The sequence below is a fragment of the Oryzias latipes genome, chromosome 16 (genome assembly GCF_002234675.1).
Source record: "Oryzias latipes chromosome 16, ASM223467v1".
Taxonomy (NCBI): domain Eukaryota; kingdom Metazoa; phylum Chordata; class Actinopteri; order Beloniformes; family Adrianichthyidae; genus Oryzias; species Oryzias latipes.
The window spans coordinates 26,297,811-26,315,120 of NC_019874.2; the positions used below are offsets into that span (position 1 = coordinate 26,297,811).

The 17,310-nt window shown below is 39.9% G+C and overlaps 1 protein-coding gene across 11 annotated transcripts in view; it reads right to left on the minus strand.

Moving 5' to 3' along the window:
- LOC101174373 (myocyte-specific enhancer factor 2D homolog) overlaps nt 1-17,310 on the minus strand; it is a 107,264-nt gene that overhangs the window by 31,865 nt on the left and 58,089 nt on the right. For 7 of the 11 annotated variants that reach the window (XM_020710361.2, XM_020710363.2, XM_020710362.2 and 4 more), the window contains exons 5-8: nt 11,270-11,395; nt 11,007-11,144; nt 5,343-5,565; nt 1,351-1,407 (exon numbers count right to left, since the gene is read on the minus strand). In XM_020710361.2, the coding sequence (XP_020566020.1) occupies nt 1,351-1,407; nt 5,343-5,565; nt 11,007-11,144; nt 11,270-11,395 (544 nt within the window). The remainder of the gene's footprint in view (nt 1-1,350; nt 1,408-5,342; nt 5,566-11,006; nt 11,145-11,269; nt 11,396-17,310) is intronic. The other 4 variants (XM_020710367.2, XM_011485724.3, XM_020710368.2 and 1 more) reach the window with 2 other exon arrangements.

Consider the following 17,310-nt stretch of genomic DNA (forward strand, 5'->3'; position numbering starts at 1 on the left):
AAGACGAGGGGCGACAGCTGACAGAGACGGGATGAAAGGGGGGAGGTGTAGAGATGGCATGGAGGAGCAGTCAAAAACGGGAAAAGAGTAAAACAGGCGAGGTCAAGGTGACAAATCCATCTTCACCCAGTCTGGTGGACAGGTTATGGGTCGGCCTATGTGACGATGGTCATAAACTGCAATTATAGACCACCTACTTCTGAGTTGATGATTATGAGTATGATGATTAGTTTATTCTATGATTTATTTCTATTTCTAATAAAAAATATTGGTAACATATTTACTGGTTATGGTTCAAAGATAACCAACTATTTGATTGCATTTATAGTCAATTCTTAGTTGTCCAATGAGCTGGTAAATAAATGCCATGTTTGGCATGTGACATATATACAGAGAAAAGACCAACACGGTCACTACCAATTTTCTGAACCCATTTGATTTAGACTCAAAAAGTCACAAGTTATCGACTCATTTTCACACTTACATTCAAAACCAATTGGCTACTTTTTAAACTACCGGTAGTTGTTTTAACTAAACCAGATGGATCCTTTGTTAACTTAGTTATGAATTCTCAGGTGAGAAAGAAATAATCCCAGTGGCAGACCAACACCTTTATAGACTTTTGGACATTTGCTAGAGGGGGTTAGACTACAGCGGTTTGCTCTTCTTTGAAATACATCAAAACACAAATAGATCTGGGAATTTTCTTTGTTGAATTCTTTCTTGTATATTGTACATTTTGAGCCCTGGCTGAGTGTTTTTGTGATTGTAGATGTCATTTATTCCCTCACACCAGGCAAAGGCAGATGGCTGCCCTGCCAGGGTCTGCTTCAAGTAAAGGTCCCTTCCATTTAAGGGGAGCTCTTTCTCCCATCTGCTCAGAGGGCCGAATTAAAGGAAAAACCTGACCTTAACTGTTTGACTTTTAATATTTTTATTGAAATTGACTGAGCCACATTTTAAAGATTTCTTTCGAAGAAGTTAAAAAACAAAATCACAAACCTTAGAAGTGGTTGTAAACTATTTAATATCTGGAATTATATCAAAAAGCTGGTAAGTCTATAAGGCAAATTTTATGGTAGCTTGTTTGTTTTTTGTCTTTTTAAACCTGTGGTTGCATTTCTTCCTCATGACATGAAACCACCTCTGTTATTTGGACTGTCTACAAGCAGCTTGTTCCGTGACCTGCAGCTGTCACCAGTCAACAGGTGTGCTCGTGCTTGTGTGACGGCGAGCACGCTGGCGAACACACATATACGCAGCTTCTCGCTCTCCATGAGTCAGATTCAAATATATTTCCCTCCAAAGAATTCCAGCTGAGACGCATCAGAACTGAGAAGATTCACTTACGGACTGGACTTGAGCATGCTCCGTTGGAGTTCCCCAAATCTCCTCCTAATAGAGCGCCTAGGAGCAAAAAAAGACACAATCTTAAGCACACGAATCCTAAAAATATCACAGATCTGATACATTTAATTAAAACCAAGAGAGTCATAAAAAGTGCTTTCAATCTCAGAAGAACCATAACTGGTTTCAATTATACATTAGAGGTTCAAATTTAAGTGCGGGGTTCATCAGTTCTCAATTATACTTGTGTTGCACTTTTAGTAGTAACACGGTGAGACTAATTAAACACCAAATAAAGTGGTTAAAAATACAAAACTGTTTTTGATGAATGGATGGGTGCTTTTTAAACGCCAACAACCTCGGTTTAACTTGGAGCTTCGAGTACATTCAAGCAACCATTAGATACTGTTTCAAAAGGCTTTTAGCGACTCAACTAAAACCAATGAATTCATCACAAGCAGCACTAAAATTATCATATTAGACTGAAGGTTCATAAATAAACCAAATATCGATCATACAAATCTGACTAGATGTCATTGCTTTGTTTGTTTGCTCTTTGTGCCAAAGTTCTGTTGGAAACCTTAGAATCAGTCTCCACAAAACGAATGCATTTTACAAAAGAAAATAGATACAATTTGCATTTCCAAAGCTTCTGGTGATTCAAAAGGACATTCAAGTGAGGGATAAAAGGTGAGCTCATGAATATCTGCACATCTTTTGTCACTTTTTTCTTATCATAATCTATAGTGAAAGTGTACACTGTTCTTATGTTAGCCTTTTCTCAACAACTACTACATTTTTTTTCATGTTTGAATCAAGTGTGTAAGAGAAACTTAAAGTCCCACTCTCATCATTTTTTGATCTATTTATTGTAAATGTATTTTCAAAGCGTTCCCATTGAAATTTTTAATTAGGATCAGATTAAAATGTTGTTTTCTAGGACATAGTTTCTGCAGAGGCCGTAGTTTATTATAAATTCCCTTCTGGTGGAACAAGAATTGCAAGCAATATTGGAGCTATCCAGCCATACAGTTTTGAGCCAGATGAGGAAAACGGAGACGTGCGTGGGTCTAGTGGTCTGCAAGTAGATGCATCGTAATGAAGCAGAGCAGGGAGCTTGTGGCTTGCCGTAGTGGCTTCCACATCATATTTACAAGCTCTTTTTAAACTGCATTTTATGACAACAATTTGAATAAAGACATACTCAGTAATGAAACTTTGGGCGTAATTTTCTCTAAATATGTCCTTCATTATAAAAAAAAAATACCATGAGAAAATGACACAAAAAACACAAATTTCCTGATAGTTTAATGTTGTCTCCGTCTTGGAAAAGCAAAGTTGTCTGCCTTTTTTTTTTTTTTTTGTAATGGGACATAAAACACTGGCCTGTGCAGAAATAATTTCAAATCATTCTTCCTGACCATACAGGCAATGGTTTAGTGGCCAGCTTCTGTTATTGCACTCTTATTGTACTTGAGCTTGGAGAAAAGATATTTCATCTCGAAATAATCTTCAATTTGCTTTTAATTAAAATGTTTCATTGCCAAGACAACCTATGCAGATGGTGGTCAACAATGAATGTGTCTTCTTATAAAAAAAAAGTGCCAATTAAAGGGAAAAATCTGTCATATAAAAGTATTTAGGTGTTTCTAGCATCTTCTGTTTTCTAAACTAAAACTGCTTTGCTGCTTCCCTTTAACACAAAAACACCTCTTCACACATTACAATGACAAACATTTCTTTTTAGTCCTGCAAATGATATTTATCTGCTCAGGCGTCCCCTTTCTTTGTTTTGGTTTTATGATCAAACTGCTTCTTTGACAAGCAACAACGTGGGGTCATTTGAGGTGAATGAAAATGTTTGGCTGCAACAATCCGTGGAGGAAAAAAACCCAATAAGATAAAAATGATAGGCTCAATACATCTCTGGTAATGAGGAGTTCATGGCAGAGCGCAGCAGAATTTGTGCTGCCGAGATTATGAGGAGAGAGGAGGGGAGCAGGCGCATCCATTACCGCTACGTGAAACTCACTTGCCTCAGAGAACGGCACGTTATGAAAGATGCTGTAATGCATTTGTTGCACGTTACATCACCTAATTCTGACTTAAAATGAGATTACGCTGGTTGGAACAAAGCTTGATAAGTAACCTAGTCTGAGAAGCAAAAATGGGGCACAAATCCTTTTAGTCAGTCGGTGGAAGAGTGGCCCCGTCAAAGAAATGACGAATGTCTGTCAGTATGGAGAGCATGCACTATCCGAGCACGCAGGAAAAAACAGAGAATGACAGAGCTTGGTGAAGAGTGCATCTAAACACTCACAGAGTTAGTTCTCTGGTCATTTTGCTGCTTGTTGACTCAGAAAACTCTCTGAAAAATCCCTGCTGTTACGTAAACTGTGCCTTCGCAGAGTCCACTTCATGAAGAAGGACTTTAAGTAGCCAGATTACCATGACAACCATTTCTGCAGCTCAAATAATTTCAATTACAACAGTCATTTGGATATCAGAACTCCATGCGTGTGTGGGAGATTGGACCTGCAAACTGTTTGCTTTGGGCAAAAAATGCCAAACAGAGGCATTAAGGGAATTAAGATATCAAACTGTACACAACGAATGCCAAACAAAGGATGTATGGCCCATATTAAGAGGAGTTTTAATATAAATACTAAGATTTTGCTTGTTGACTGACAAAAAAATTATATTTCCATGGACCCAACCATCACATGGCAATATAAACAATTAGATGTTGCATTAAGTTAATTTAATTACACACAATCAAAACAGCTCAGTGACTGGCCCGTCATCATTTCTATGACAACTACTCTAGCCAATCAGGAGTTAGCTTGTTGTAAATCCACACCCCTATGACTAGAAAGCGGGCTGGAGAGAATCTGTCAATCACACATTTCAATGGTTTGATGTGAGACTGCCTACTTTTATTGAGGCATCTGATTGGTCAGTTTATATCTTGAATTATTTGCACCACAGAAAGAATATCACGAAAATTAAAATTAGGATTATCAAGAACATGTTAAAAAAGTAGCAGAGCAAGAATATTCTGTGTATTTAACAATGGAAGTCTATAGACGTTTGGCTTCTTGGAACCAGTGGGTGTTTCCTATCTGGAACCCCATGGGGGGGGGGAATCCCTCAGTCCAGTTCTCATTTTCAGTCAAGGACTGAAACCAGCTTAGGCCATAACATGTGCCGGTCTGATGTGGGGGGGGGAGATCTCATGGATTGTTTCTTTAGTTTTGTGTTGTCCTTTGGTTGTCTTCACTTACCTTTTTGTGTCTCGGGTGGTTTTATCAAACCTTAAGAATCACCTTTTTATGTCTCTGTGCATTAAGTCAGACTGTTTTTGGTGAACAGTCCGAGTCGTTGCAGTTTTGAGTACACTTGTGTTATGTTGACCTCTATTACAGGTCTAGTGTTCATATTAGGTTGTGTTGCTGTTGCGTTTTTTGGGGAACAATACCCCCAAAAATGCCTTTCTGCTTCGCCTGTAACATAATAAATGTAGTATTTTAATTGAGCTTCACATTTAAACCTTTGCAGCACAAATGTTAAGAAAAAGCAATCTGAAAAAGCAACTCTTAGTAGTGAACTGGGGTTGTTCTATTTTTGCCAAAGAAGTTCTACCTTTCTGATAAGATTGCAGTTGCTGTCAGACAGAAATGCTAAATTAATTGGTTGCAATCCGTGATAGAAATTACCTTTTTAAATAAATGCTGTTGTTAATGCATTTTTTCTAGCAGCTATTTCAGTAACTGAATCTAGCTAAATAATCTAGCTAATTAAAGATTACAGATTTGATTGAAACATTTGGTCACATTAGTTACAAAAAAAGCTACAGTGGATTTTTTAGACAGATCAACAAAGTATTGAAAATAATGTTTACCTTTGCGAAAATGTCACAGATTATTGATTAATAGAACTTCAGAAGGGTACAAAGAAGCCAAAGCGTTCCTGCTGCGTTCTGCATGGCCCCTTACCTGCGCTGGCTGGTCGCTGAGGCAACCCAGGTGACATGGTGCTCCTCTGCAAAGCTGGTTGCTGTGGCGACAGAAGGCGGGGATCTGAGAGGGTGGAGGTGACAAAGGAGGTGGTGGTGACCAGGGAACCGCCGGGGTTGTTAGTGAACTGAAGGGCCGCGGCGTTCTGATTGGATACTGGCACGGTGACTGGCATGGAGAAAGTGGGCTGTGGGACTGTAGACTGACATAAAAAGAGGAAGAGGATCCAGCTTAGTGTGGCCACGTTTCCATCCCATAATGCTAGCACACATACCCAGAATCATTGTTTTGCGATCAGCAGCAGTGCAAACAAACCTGCAAGTGACACACAATCACAACTCAACCCAGAAAGAAGAGTTTTTCCACAAGATCACCAGATTAAGTAAAAATTCACATTTCAAACTTCAGTGTTCTTTAAACCTTTGCTTTTTGGGTTTATTACCTAATAACATTATAATATGACATTATGAATAGGGTGTAGACATAGTTTCAAAAGAACTTTACAGAAATGTCTTGCATGCGATCCATGTAACTATTGAAAAATACAGAATTGTGCATATTTCAAGTTCATTTTAGTTCAGTTTACATTTTTTCCAGTATAAAAAATTGACTTTGACAAAAATATCTTTAACTTTAAGGGTTAACCAATCAAAATCATTAAAAGCAATGTCAAAGTTTTGACTTTTGAACTTGAGAAACTTGAAAAAAAAAACATTTGGAGAAGTTCTCAGAAGTGAAAGGCTTTGGAAATGAACTCTTCAAACAGACTCCACACGTGTCAAAAGTGTCTGACACTCTCACACACACAAGCTCACCTAATTTCAGCATGCAAGGTGACTTGCTGGAAAGGCCAAAAAGCTGTGTCCCCTTCCACTTCTCATGCTGGGTTAAAACACTTGACGCAGTAGCAGGTTATTGCATCAGGTTATGGTGACATTTTATTGAGTGCATGTGGCATTCCAGAAGCTTCCAGCCTCCCTCTCTGACATGTTTATAGCAGGGAACTGTGGGAATTATCCTGCTGAGGCTCACTTAACAAAATATAGACTTGACTGGATGCTGTGTCATCAAATGAAGACTTTTCTATATATAGATGATCCATTTTGATATTTAAAATAAAAAAAGAAGACAGTATATAGTTTAAAAAAAAAAATCTTTCAAGGCCAACGGCCTGACGTTGTCCATCCATCCTCACCCTGTTCAAACTCAAGCTGAAATAGGGACTTCTATATATGGAATATGGGCCAGTGCTGCTCTGTACTGTGCTCATAATGCATGGGACCCAGTTTAAAGCTGGGAAGGACAAGGGCACCTTTCCACACTTGATCTTAACCTCCTTTAAATCCGCAGTGATTCAAACTTTTATTTTATGTGGAGTGAAAAGAAAAACAGTGCAATAACACGGCGTTAATAACTTTTATAAAATATTAGTCATTAATAATTATTAACAAGGAAATAGAAAGAGCCTTCCCTCTCAAAGGAGTAAAGCAATTTGGTTCGTTTGGTTGTTTTTGCAAAAACTTTGTTCTGTAAAACTTAACAAAGTTTAGCAGTGAGCTGTGATAAGCAGTTTGGGATGGTGAACAGCATTCAACAACACTGCACTAATGCACACTGGCCGATCCATAGATAAGGGGAACGGGTAAGTAACTGAAGAGGTGAGGGGAGGGGTTAAGACAGATGCTTGCAGATGAAGATGGTCCTAGGAGAGAAAAATCCTCCCTGAACTGCAGTTTGTATTTACCTAACCCCTTACTATGTAACATTCAGACTAATGAATATATATATATATATATATATATATATATATATATATATATATATATATATATATATATATATATATATATATATATATATATATATATATATAAGTGATTTTTAATAGGTTTGAGCTTCTTTTGAACTTCATTATTTTCCCAAATTTTAGACCCATTGTTTTGTAACTGCAGGTTCTGTCCTCTCACTAATATTTTATTACAAAAAAGGAAATGCCTTAGTAAATCTTATTAAAAAAGTGTTTGCTGCTGAAAATTACCTGCAAATCTAAGTACTGTGTTGTACTATCAAGTAATGACAGACCAACAGAATATACAGACAACAATCCACTTCAAGGTTTTAGACTACGTTCACACTGCAGACTGAAACGACCCAATTTTTTTGCCCCTCTGCGACCTGTATCTGATCTTTTATTGACAGTCTGAACGACACGGATCAAAACATCAACCATGGCGGACGATGCTGCTGAGACCAGTCAGTGGAAGGGAAGCGAGGTCACCGATTGGATTCATATTTGGGGTGACAGCTGTATTCAGACCAAACTCAAGGGCTCTTATCGCAACCAGGCGATTTTTTAAAGATTTCCAGCGAAATGGCCGAGCGTGGTGTTGCACCTTTCCCGCAATTACTTTTTTCCACATTCCGACTGTGGTCAGAAGCGCGGGGGACCAAAGGCGGATCCTCCTCCGGGGTTCACTTCCCTGTTTGGACCCTCAGATTCTCGAGTTGAATTTATGAAGAGACAATTATAGCAATTTTTCTGGGGGAACTCCTTCCTCCATAACACACAACATAAATGCGCTCCCCACTGCCCACCTAATTCCCTACCTCGCTCCACGCACTCTCTCTTACACACCCGCGCGCGGCCCCAGCACATACACATCCCCATTCCACAACAGTTGGTACAGACGATCCTGGCTCCAATGCCTTCTTAAAATGAGAAGGTTGTAATTGTGCTGTCTCCTTTGTGAAAATAAATTTAATAATGCAAAAAGAGCTCCGCTGTTGAAAACACTGTTGTTGACATCCATTGTTAACATTAGCTACTTCCACAAACAACAGTGACGTTGTTCACCGTCTAGAGCTCTTCTGCGCATGCGGGTGACTTCTGGGTCATTTTACGGTCACACAGGAGATCACAAAAGTTCACATTTAATTGGAAATGTGAACAGCCTTGCAAAAAAAATCGGATTTTTCCAAAAAATCGGAATTGAGCATTAAGACTTGCAGTGTGAACGTAGCCTTAGTGGCTTTGTGGCCCATTTATATCTGTAATTTGTCGTAAGGCATTTCTCTGCAGCTCCTCTCTGACAATATCGGCTCCTGGTTGCTAGGATATGAGCGACATTGCTCCGAAACCTTAACCTGTTCAGTAAACAGGAGCTTTTAATTTATAAACCAGGCTTGTTCTGCCCCTGTGCCACAAAGAAAAGTGCTGCATGTCCTCCGCAAATTCAAGCAAATTTACTTCTTCCCACTTCAGCTCCTTTGAACGTCGATGCTTCTAACTGAGAGAAGGTTAACTGGGAGCTGTTATCCTGTGGATTGAGCAGCACGGATGGGAACTGGGTAGAATAAAAAATAATTAGAACCTGGAGGGCAAAAGAATTGACCCGGAGCTTTTCCTGAGGCTTATTTGAGGAAGCTTAAGGGTTCTTCAGCAAGAGGGAAAAAAATGTAGAAGGCTAACCTATTTTCTATCAGAGGGGCCCTCGTAACAAGGATATGCTTTTGAATGTAAATGATAACTAAATTAACAATATGGTGGAGGTTCACATTAGCTCTATAAATTCCGCTTTTTATATCTACCATCCGAACGTCCCAAAAATTGGATCCCAGTGTTTTATCTGTGTGGCTAATGGGAAAATGCTGATGGGATTTATTTTTACAATAACGTAAAACTTTATGTTGTGAATTTATATGGACATGCTGTGAGTACAGCAGCTCTAAAGGTGTGTACAAACTGTTTTAATAAAAGGAAAAAACCTTTATAAATAAGAACATACATGTGACCGTGATGATCGTCAAAGCTAAGTGTCCTAACAATCGCCGCCTTCTCGCCGCCTCAGGAGGCATTTCAGTACAAGTGGGATTAAGCATGTATATCCTGGCCCCTAGCTGTCATGCAGGGGATTATGATGAAGAGGGGGAGGCGTGATGGGTCGTGCTACATGCTTCCGTTTCCCTACTGCCTGTGAGCGGTGCTACCGTACAAAACCGGGCTGCTTTAGACACTGAGGAGCAGCGTGTGGTGGGGATGCTACCTGCCAGCCCCGTTCGACTTGAGCTCAATCGACGTGCACTAAGAGCAGCATGTCTCTAGAGGGGGTAGATTGAATTCTATTTTCCTCCAGCCGTGGCTTTCTCTTCAGAGGAAAAGCTTTTAAAAGCCATTTCAGCTCGTAGAGCGCTGAGGGGCTGGGTCGGACTCAGGAGGAGCAACGTTTGTTGAACTGAGTAAACCTGAGCTCACTTGTTTTCTTGGTTAGACTCAATCTGCATTTCTCAGAGAATGATCTGCAAACTGCCGATCAAGCGTTTGGTTTAGGCTGCTATGGTAAAACCAGACAAACGAAGAGATAAAAAGGTTTTCGTCAACTCTTGCCTCGATGCCTAGGATGGGCAGCGCTTAGGTCTGAGTCAGGGATGCTCCCATCATCTACAGCAGTTTAAAAGCCTGCTGATGGGAAATAAAAATGCAAAATGCAATCCCTACATTCACCAAACTCTTACCTCACACCTTTGTACCCTTGAAACACAGCTCAGGAATTTTCCTGCAACAGAAGCCTTTCCCAATAGAGTCCAGTCTTACAGAACTATTCTATTTGATCTTCTTCACCCCATCTTCATTTTAAAGAGCTGTGGACTATAATTAAGGAGGGTGACGGAAAAGTACTACCCATGTATTATTATTGTTTTTCATACAAGTATACCCCTGCAACCTCGATGTGGTTGTAGTTGGTTGTTCCACCGAACTCTCCTGAATCAGCACCTGAATGTGACGCGGTTTCATCCCAAGTGACCAATCAGGAGGGCAGACAGGATGAGGGACTGTATATTAAGTGCTGCTCATTAAAGTGACATTAATGGCATTATTGAGCAGAGTGGAAAAAATGAATCACACAGAAACTGGCAAGAGGGGCGGTTGGCAGAGCGCCAGTCAGAACCTGGATAATGTCAGGAGGAGCCGGAGCACATTCCGCAACTCTGGTCATCCCACACCTAAAAACTGGAACTGGCTTTCTCAATCTGACTCCACACAGTACGACCAAGTATTCTCAGTCAAGCCACCTGCTCATCAGCACTCAGATTGCTGCAATAAAAGGTTTTTTCAACTGAAGTCAGCTTTTATGAAAACAACAGTCACTGTCAACACCGCTGCAGTGGTTGAGCAAACTTGCAGAGGCATGGAGACAGTTCATTATTGAAATGATGCTCCTGAGGAAGCTCCTATCTGTGCTGACAATCTTTAGATTAACGGAGCAAAATACGTTTGTGCCGTTAGCTTTAGGACTCAAAAATACACATTTGCAGGATGATGGTTTTAATTGCACCACCTACAGTTTGGGGAAAAAGAAGTTTGTATATCTTGTGATTTTTTGTTTTGTTTTTGTTACTTCAGAACAGCCCGTGGAGCAGATGCAGTTTGAGGGCAGCGATTTCATGGATGGAGACAGGTGGTGCTGGTAAAAGGTGAAGTGCGGTAAAAACGGGTGAGGGAGTGGTGAAGGCAAGTGCTCTGTGAGTAATCAGATCGCCATCAGCATCCAGAAACCGTCCGCTCAGCGCCAGCAGCAAAGTACCGGTATGAGGTGGGAGGGGGGAGGGGGGGCAGGATTACACAGAGAGGTGGGAGGTACTCACTGACAGCCTATAGTTCTGCATCATTTTATCAAACTCCTCGTCAATTTTTTTGTATTTCTCTTCAGTGCGAGGGGTGAGGGAGAAGGGCTCCTCGGGGTCTGGGCTCTCAGAGTCCCGATGCTCTTTCTTGTTCAGAGCCTTCGTTCCCCAAACACAAGAAAAAAAAGAGGGCACAGAGAGATAGAGAGAAAGAGGGCAGATAGAGACAGAGAAGAACAGAAAGAGAAGGTTAGATAAGGTGACCAGAGTGTGACGGTACTCACGCCATAGCGTTTGAAGAGGCTGTCCAGGTCGTCGGTCTTGCGGTCATTTAGCGGGCTTTGGTCGATGGAGTCATCGTTGTCGGGCTCGGGGCTGTTGCAGCCGTTAAAGCCTTTCTTTCGCAACGTCTGAAGCAGCCAAAAAAGGGGGTAGAGGAGATAGAGGAGGCTCATTTCATTTTTTATGCACACATTTTTTATGAACACTTGTTTAAAAACCACAGCAGAAACACAGATGAACATCTTGATTGCACCATATTTGATGACTCCTACGCGGTTCATTGAATTAAAAAGAAAGCGGTTAAGGTCAGATGAACACTTCAGCCCAGATGAAGACATGAAAGAGAGCTTTTTCTTTTTCCTGGAGGCTTTTTGTACAAAAAGGAAAATAGTTTCTGATAATCCTCAATCGATTTCTCAGGTCGACCTTCGTAACATGTGCCCGCCCACACGAAAGCAAGTTATTACCACCGAATCTGCACTTGTTCACCTAGCAGGTTCTCTGTACAAGTCCTGGCTTAGAAAGGTGAAGGAATGATCGAATCCAGCGTAGAGGAAAAAGCTTTGAAATCAAAGGATGGAGCTTGTGAAAACAAGCCCCCCCCCAGTCTCCGGGGCAAACAGAATGTGGCAGTTGTGGCGATAAAATACCTGAGCTGCCCCGTCAGAGGACACAATGAGGCCTCACCTCTACATCTTTGCCTTGATCTACAGTGTCAGTGTGAAGACTTCCAATGAAGTCGGTGGCTAAAGCAAAAGGGCAAACGGGGAACGAGGAAGCTTCGTGGTCAGGTTGTTACTGCCTTTACAGACTTGAAAAGGCCAGGAAAGAAAGAGGGAGGTCAGGAGAAAGACGGATAGAGAGGCTCTTATTTTGAGAGGATTCAGCTAAACAAGATTTAATGTTAAGTAGCTTTGCCTGGTGGGTCCACACCGCAGAGCAGAGCAGACATTCTCTGAGCAAAATGGATCATAGAATGGAGCAGCAGAACCTCAGTTGGCCCAAGTCTGAGATTTAGCACAGAATGGCAGAGAAAGGAAGAAATCTTCTCACTGTGAAATCTGAGAAAATTGACAATGGTAGACTTATAAAAACGAATTGTTTTCTTCTTTAACTGAGAACAAAATTGTCAGAACAATCAGCCACAATTGGATGAGCATAAATAAATACAGTTAACAGCTAATTTGGAATAAATCTACAATATTTAAACACTAAAAAAAAAGGTAAACGCTGATTCCCCCCCCTCAAACTCTAAAGAAATTATATTTTTTCAAAGACCCACTCAGATGAAAATCGTGCTTTTAACACGTTCGTGTAACATTTTTCTGATAATGGAGGACATAAATAAAGAAAGTTAAGCTTACAATTGCATTTCTGAGTATTTCTTTATTGATATCGTGAAAAATTGTGCTAGAAAAAAGAGCACATTTGTGACGCAGAAACTATGTCGGGCGGGCCATGAGCTCACTGCTCTCAGCAACGGGGAGGGGAAGGGGAGGCGGGGTTGCTTTTCATCAAGGGTCTCGCATCGGGTCTCAGAGAGGAATTTTTGATGAACTCCTGCCACTCTACAGAAAATATGTCCCAGAAAACGACTGTTTTTTTTTGTCTGGATACAATCGTAGCTAAAAGACCACTGGGACCGCTTTAAAAATAGATCAAAAAATGATCAGAGTGGGTATTTAATGTACCTGTTAGGTCATTTTATTTTATCATACAAAAGCAACATTTAAAACCACTGACGATCCAAACAAAGCAAACACAAACAGCTTTTGATGAAAACCACCTAATAGCCCATCTGTACAACATTCTGCAATCGTATTGAATCCTTCACACCCTTTATTTTCTTTAATTAAAAGCCACCCGCTGAGTCAGGTGTGACTGCAGAGTAGTGGCAGTCTGATTAAAACAAAAGCACATGTTCCGTGACTCCCGCTGTGCACAATCACTGCTAAGTGAGGATGACTCAACTGCGAGCAACTCAGCCCGCCGGAAACTCGTACCTTGGAGATCCGCCGAAGAAACCCAGAGGAGGCAAAGATTCGATGAATTAGCCTTAGGACCTTAAAAACCGGTGAGGACAAGAGGCTAATGATGGCATCTAGATCGAAGGGTGAAGAGACTTTCAATGCTAATAACAATGGAGTTCCTTGATATGAGTCTCATTAAAACTCCAGGCCGTTGTTATCACAGCAGAGTCAAAGCTACATTTTATCTTCCCACAGAAACAGGTTATTAGAAAGATTTGTTCCCCGCACAGAGACGCTTCCCTGATGCAGCGGTTCAGTCTCAGCAGAACAAGACGGCACTCTGATCTGCAATTTTGACACACAAAAGCTGCCACCACACACTTTGTTGTCCACGTTTCACAGGGAACACGCTCTGCAGCGCCGCTGATTGTGCTCTGACCTAAAATTTCAGAGAATAAACGATTACGTTAAAAGAAAGAGTGCACTGAAATAAAAGAACTCTCAACATGACAGAGCTAGCATGTGACACAGGGCTGCACTGAAGACGTGATCGAGTCGTGGACCTCGTGCTCCGTCTGACGTGACACAAAGAGACAGAGAGCCCGCCATTCAACGTTGACGTGTGCTCGCTCACATACGTACCTGGATCACCTGCATTTCCAAAAATCTTTCTAAATCCTTTCATTTGGATCCTCAGAGTAGATTTCTGGTCAAATTCTTCTCTGAACCCACCAAAATGCATCAAAAAAATGCAGCAAAAATGTTAAATATGCAATAAAACATAAACACCTTTGAAGGTCAGAATAAATAGCGTCTTATAAGCCTCTGGTGAAGCCGGGCCTCGTGGAAGCTCAAAAAAAATGAACCCTCAAACTCCGCTGAGCTGCAGCGCGGCTCTAATGTGTTCCCTGCTTATTAGCTAAATTAAAAGTGTGTTGAGAAGAATATTAAATTAAAAAAAGAAAACTCCCAAATGGATTCATCAGTTATGTAAAGTTGTGTCATAAAAGACAGAAATAACCAGCAGAGTAAAGGAAATCCCAAAACAGACCTCTATGCATCGTTAATAGTTTGAATTTAAATCAAATATTTCTAGATTTCCATTAAAGACCGAACCTTAAGGTTAGGCGTGCTGTGGTGCAATTTCTGAATTTACTTTAATTAAAAAAAAAAAAAAGGTTTCTCTTTCCATGAATATAAATGCTCACATAAACACTGAACTGTCATATTTCTGGATGTATATATCTGGAGATTTATCTTCTTGTAATTTTTCCAACAAGTCCCAATTATTCAGCCAATGTTTGACCCATCTATAACAATTTTTATTGTTTGTCTTTTTTTGGATATTTTGTTTTGATAGCTTGATATAAACCAATTCCAAATTCAGAATGATAAAAAATAATAATAATAAATAAACAATAACATTGTATACAAGTATTTAAATAAAATGACTAGTATTATAGAATGGGCTAGTTTTTTTTGCCCATACCTGTTATTCAAAGGTGTCATTTAAAGCAATAAACAAATAAAAAGCAGGAAGTCAGTTCACACATTTGTCATGTATAATAAACTGATATCTAAAAATGTCTGCTCGTTTATTTCAAAGTTTTACAATTGTAGTCCTTGATATACAGAAGTTTTGGATTTTAATATAAGAAAAGAAAAACAAACTGAAGGACTTCTTCATTAGCTCAAAAATTAAAGATTTGACTCTATTTTCTATATTGATTAGATTAGGAAACAAATTATGTGCTGGAAAAAGGATTTTCATTTAACTACACACTAAGCACTAAATGCTATATATATATATATTTATTTATTTGAATTTTCAAACTTCAAGAAAATATCAGTAAAAATAAATCTTATAGCCTTGTGTTTTAATGATTTCTTTGTCTTGACTTTTTGAATGAGTAAAGGTTGAAATAATATCAAAAATGTGATCAAAATAAATAAAGGAAAGTTCAATAAAGGCTTTGGTTTGTGTTAAATGCTGAGGATGACGACTGTTTTCTAACACTCACATATGGATGTAAACATTTGAACCTCCTGTTATTTTAGCCTTCCTGCAAATTCTTCTTCTCCTTTCTCCCTCTTGGAAAGTCCTTTCTCTGTCACTGTCAGGGTTTTTGTTTCTGTTAACATTACAGTGCAAACACGGGCGACTTGCCCTCCGAGTTTCTCTGTTTCTCTTCCCACTTTCTCTCAGCGAGCACTTTAGGTTGCACTACAGTTCGTGCAAATTCCTCCTCTTTCTCTCTCTGTGAAGCCCTGATCAGCTCGTCTCTCGTCAAGTCAGCCATCTGTCTACCTGTCCACCCCCCCTCCCGTGTTGCCAGGGTAAGATTTGCCCAGCAGAGCAGCATCCTGTCCTCCAACTGGCTGCAGCTCCAAATGAGTCCCGCCCCTCCTCCCCCCCGATGAAATCCCTCTGGACCACTTTATCGCCCACCCGCACGTTGGCCCGCCTTCCGTTTTCAGCCTTTCATGAGACCCATAACCGCTCTCTACTATCTGTTTTTTTTGGTACCTTCAGAGTCGCCCTTTTAACTCAACTCTTAGAAAAGTGCAAAGTCTCACACTTGTCATTCTGAGTTTAGCCACAATGTCTCTCTTTACCTAGTCTTCCTCTAACTACCTGCTATCACGTCCTTCTATCCATATTTTTGGTCTCTCCCCTGCGTTCAGTTTTTTCCCCAACATCACTCCACCTCTCATAGTCCTCACTACGTATAATTCTATAATATTTAATATAAGTTCTGATTGAAGTTGAATGGAGTCCTTAAAGAATGACTTTTAATTGCTGTGTTTGACGGTCAACTTTTTTCCATTCAATAATTGCACTCAACCACTTTTTTTGTCACTTTGAACACACAGTCCCATTTATTATATAATTATGCAGATTTTACCGTGGTTGAAGAAATGGATGAAAACAACAAACAAACAAAAACAGAACAAAAAATATGAATGCCCTTTTTATATTCAGCCTGGTAGTTGTTGCTGTGTTGGCAGGTTATGATGTCACCAAACCCCAGCTATTCTGGAATCAGTCCAATTGGCTGGAAAACACCTAGGAGAGTGACTGATGACAACCAGACTTTTATTTTCTTTCAATTTCTATTTCAAGGTTGTAAGAAATTGAAAGTGATATCAAAATATGCATGTCTGGTACAGTCTGCACAGGCTTTTAATCTTGCTAGAGAAGTGAAAACAAGCCTTTAAAGAGACATTGAGTATAGTTTTTCATTAGAATGAAAACTAAAAAGGATCCATGTTTTTAGAAGATGCCTCAATCCTTCAAAAATGATTAAATCAAACGTAAGTAATTAAACTATTGAGGACTACATTTCCCAGATGGAGCAAAGACTTCCACATTTTTCTTGGGAGTTTTTTTGGATTATGATTATATTATTTACAAAAATTAGGCTTAGTTTGCAGGAATATTGCCCTTTTTCTCTCAGGTCGGTGCAAAAAGCAGGATGTAATGTCACTGCCTATTGTGGTTGTCACATCCAGCCCTGCAGAAGCAAGTCATGCACTGACACGCACTTATGCTCGCATGGGACATCATGTCCACAGAAGCAGCTGCCAGACTCCTCAGTTGTTGTATTATAGATCAGCAGACCTTTTTCTCATATCACAAGATAACAAGCCTCGAGATGGAAAGATCACCTGCTAATGTGAAAAACTGCAAAAGAAAGGCTATCTGTCAAGTCACGCTCCCCGTCAATTATTCATTATGATTAGTCACACTCTGCTTCTTCTTGTGCTTCCTAGTGTGAACAATCAATGGCTAACTCCATTCAAGAGCAAAAACAAACTCACTTTTGTACAAAAGAAAAAAAAAATCAACAGTTCAGGTTCTACTATTGTGTATTTGTATCATGAAATTTCATTATTCAGATTTGTGGACATTAATTTTACACATTTAGCTGAATAATAGATTTTGTAACTAATCATCCCTTAATTTGCCTTTAACCTGTCAGCTCTGAGGGCAATATTTGTTTCCTAATCTGAGTGAATTTTTTTGCCAGCTATGTGTTTGGTGGATCATATCTTCTGCGGATGCTTAGTCA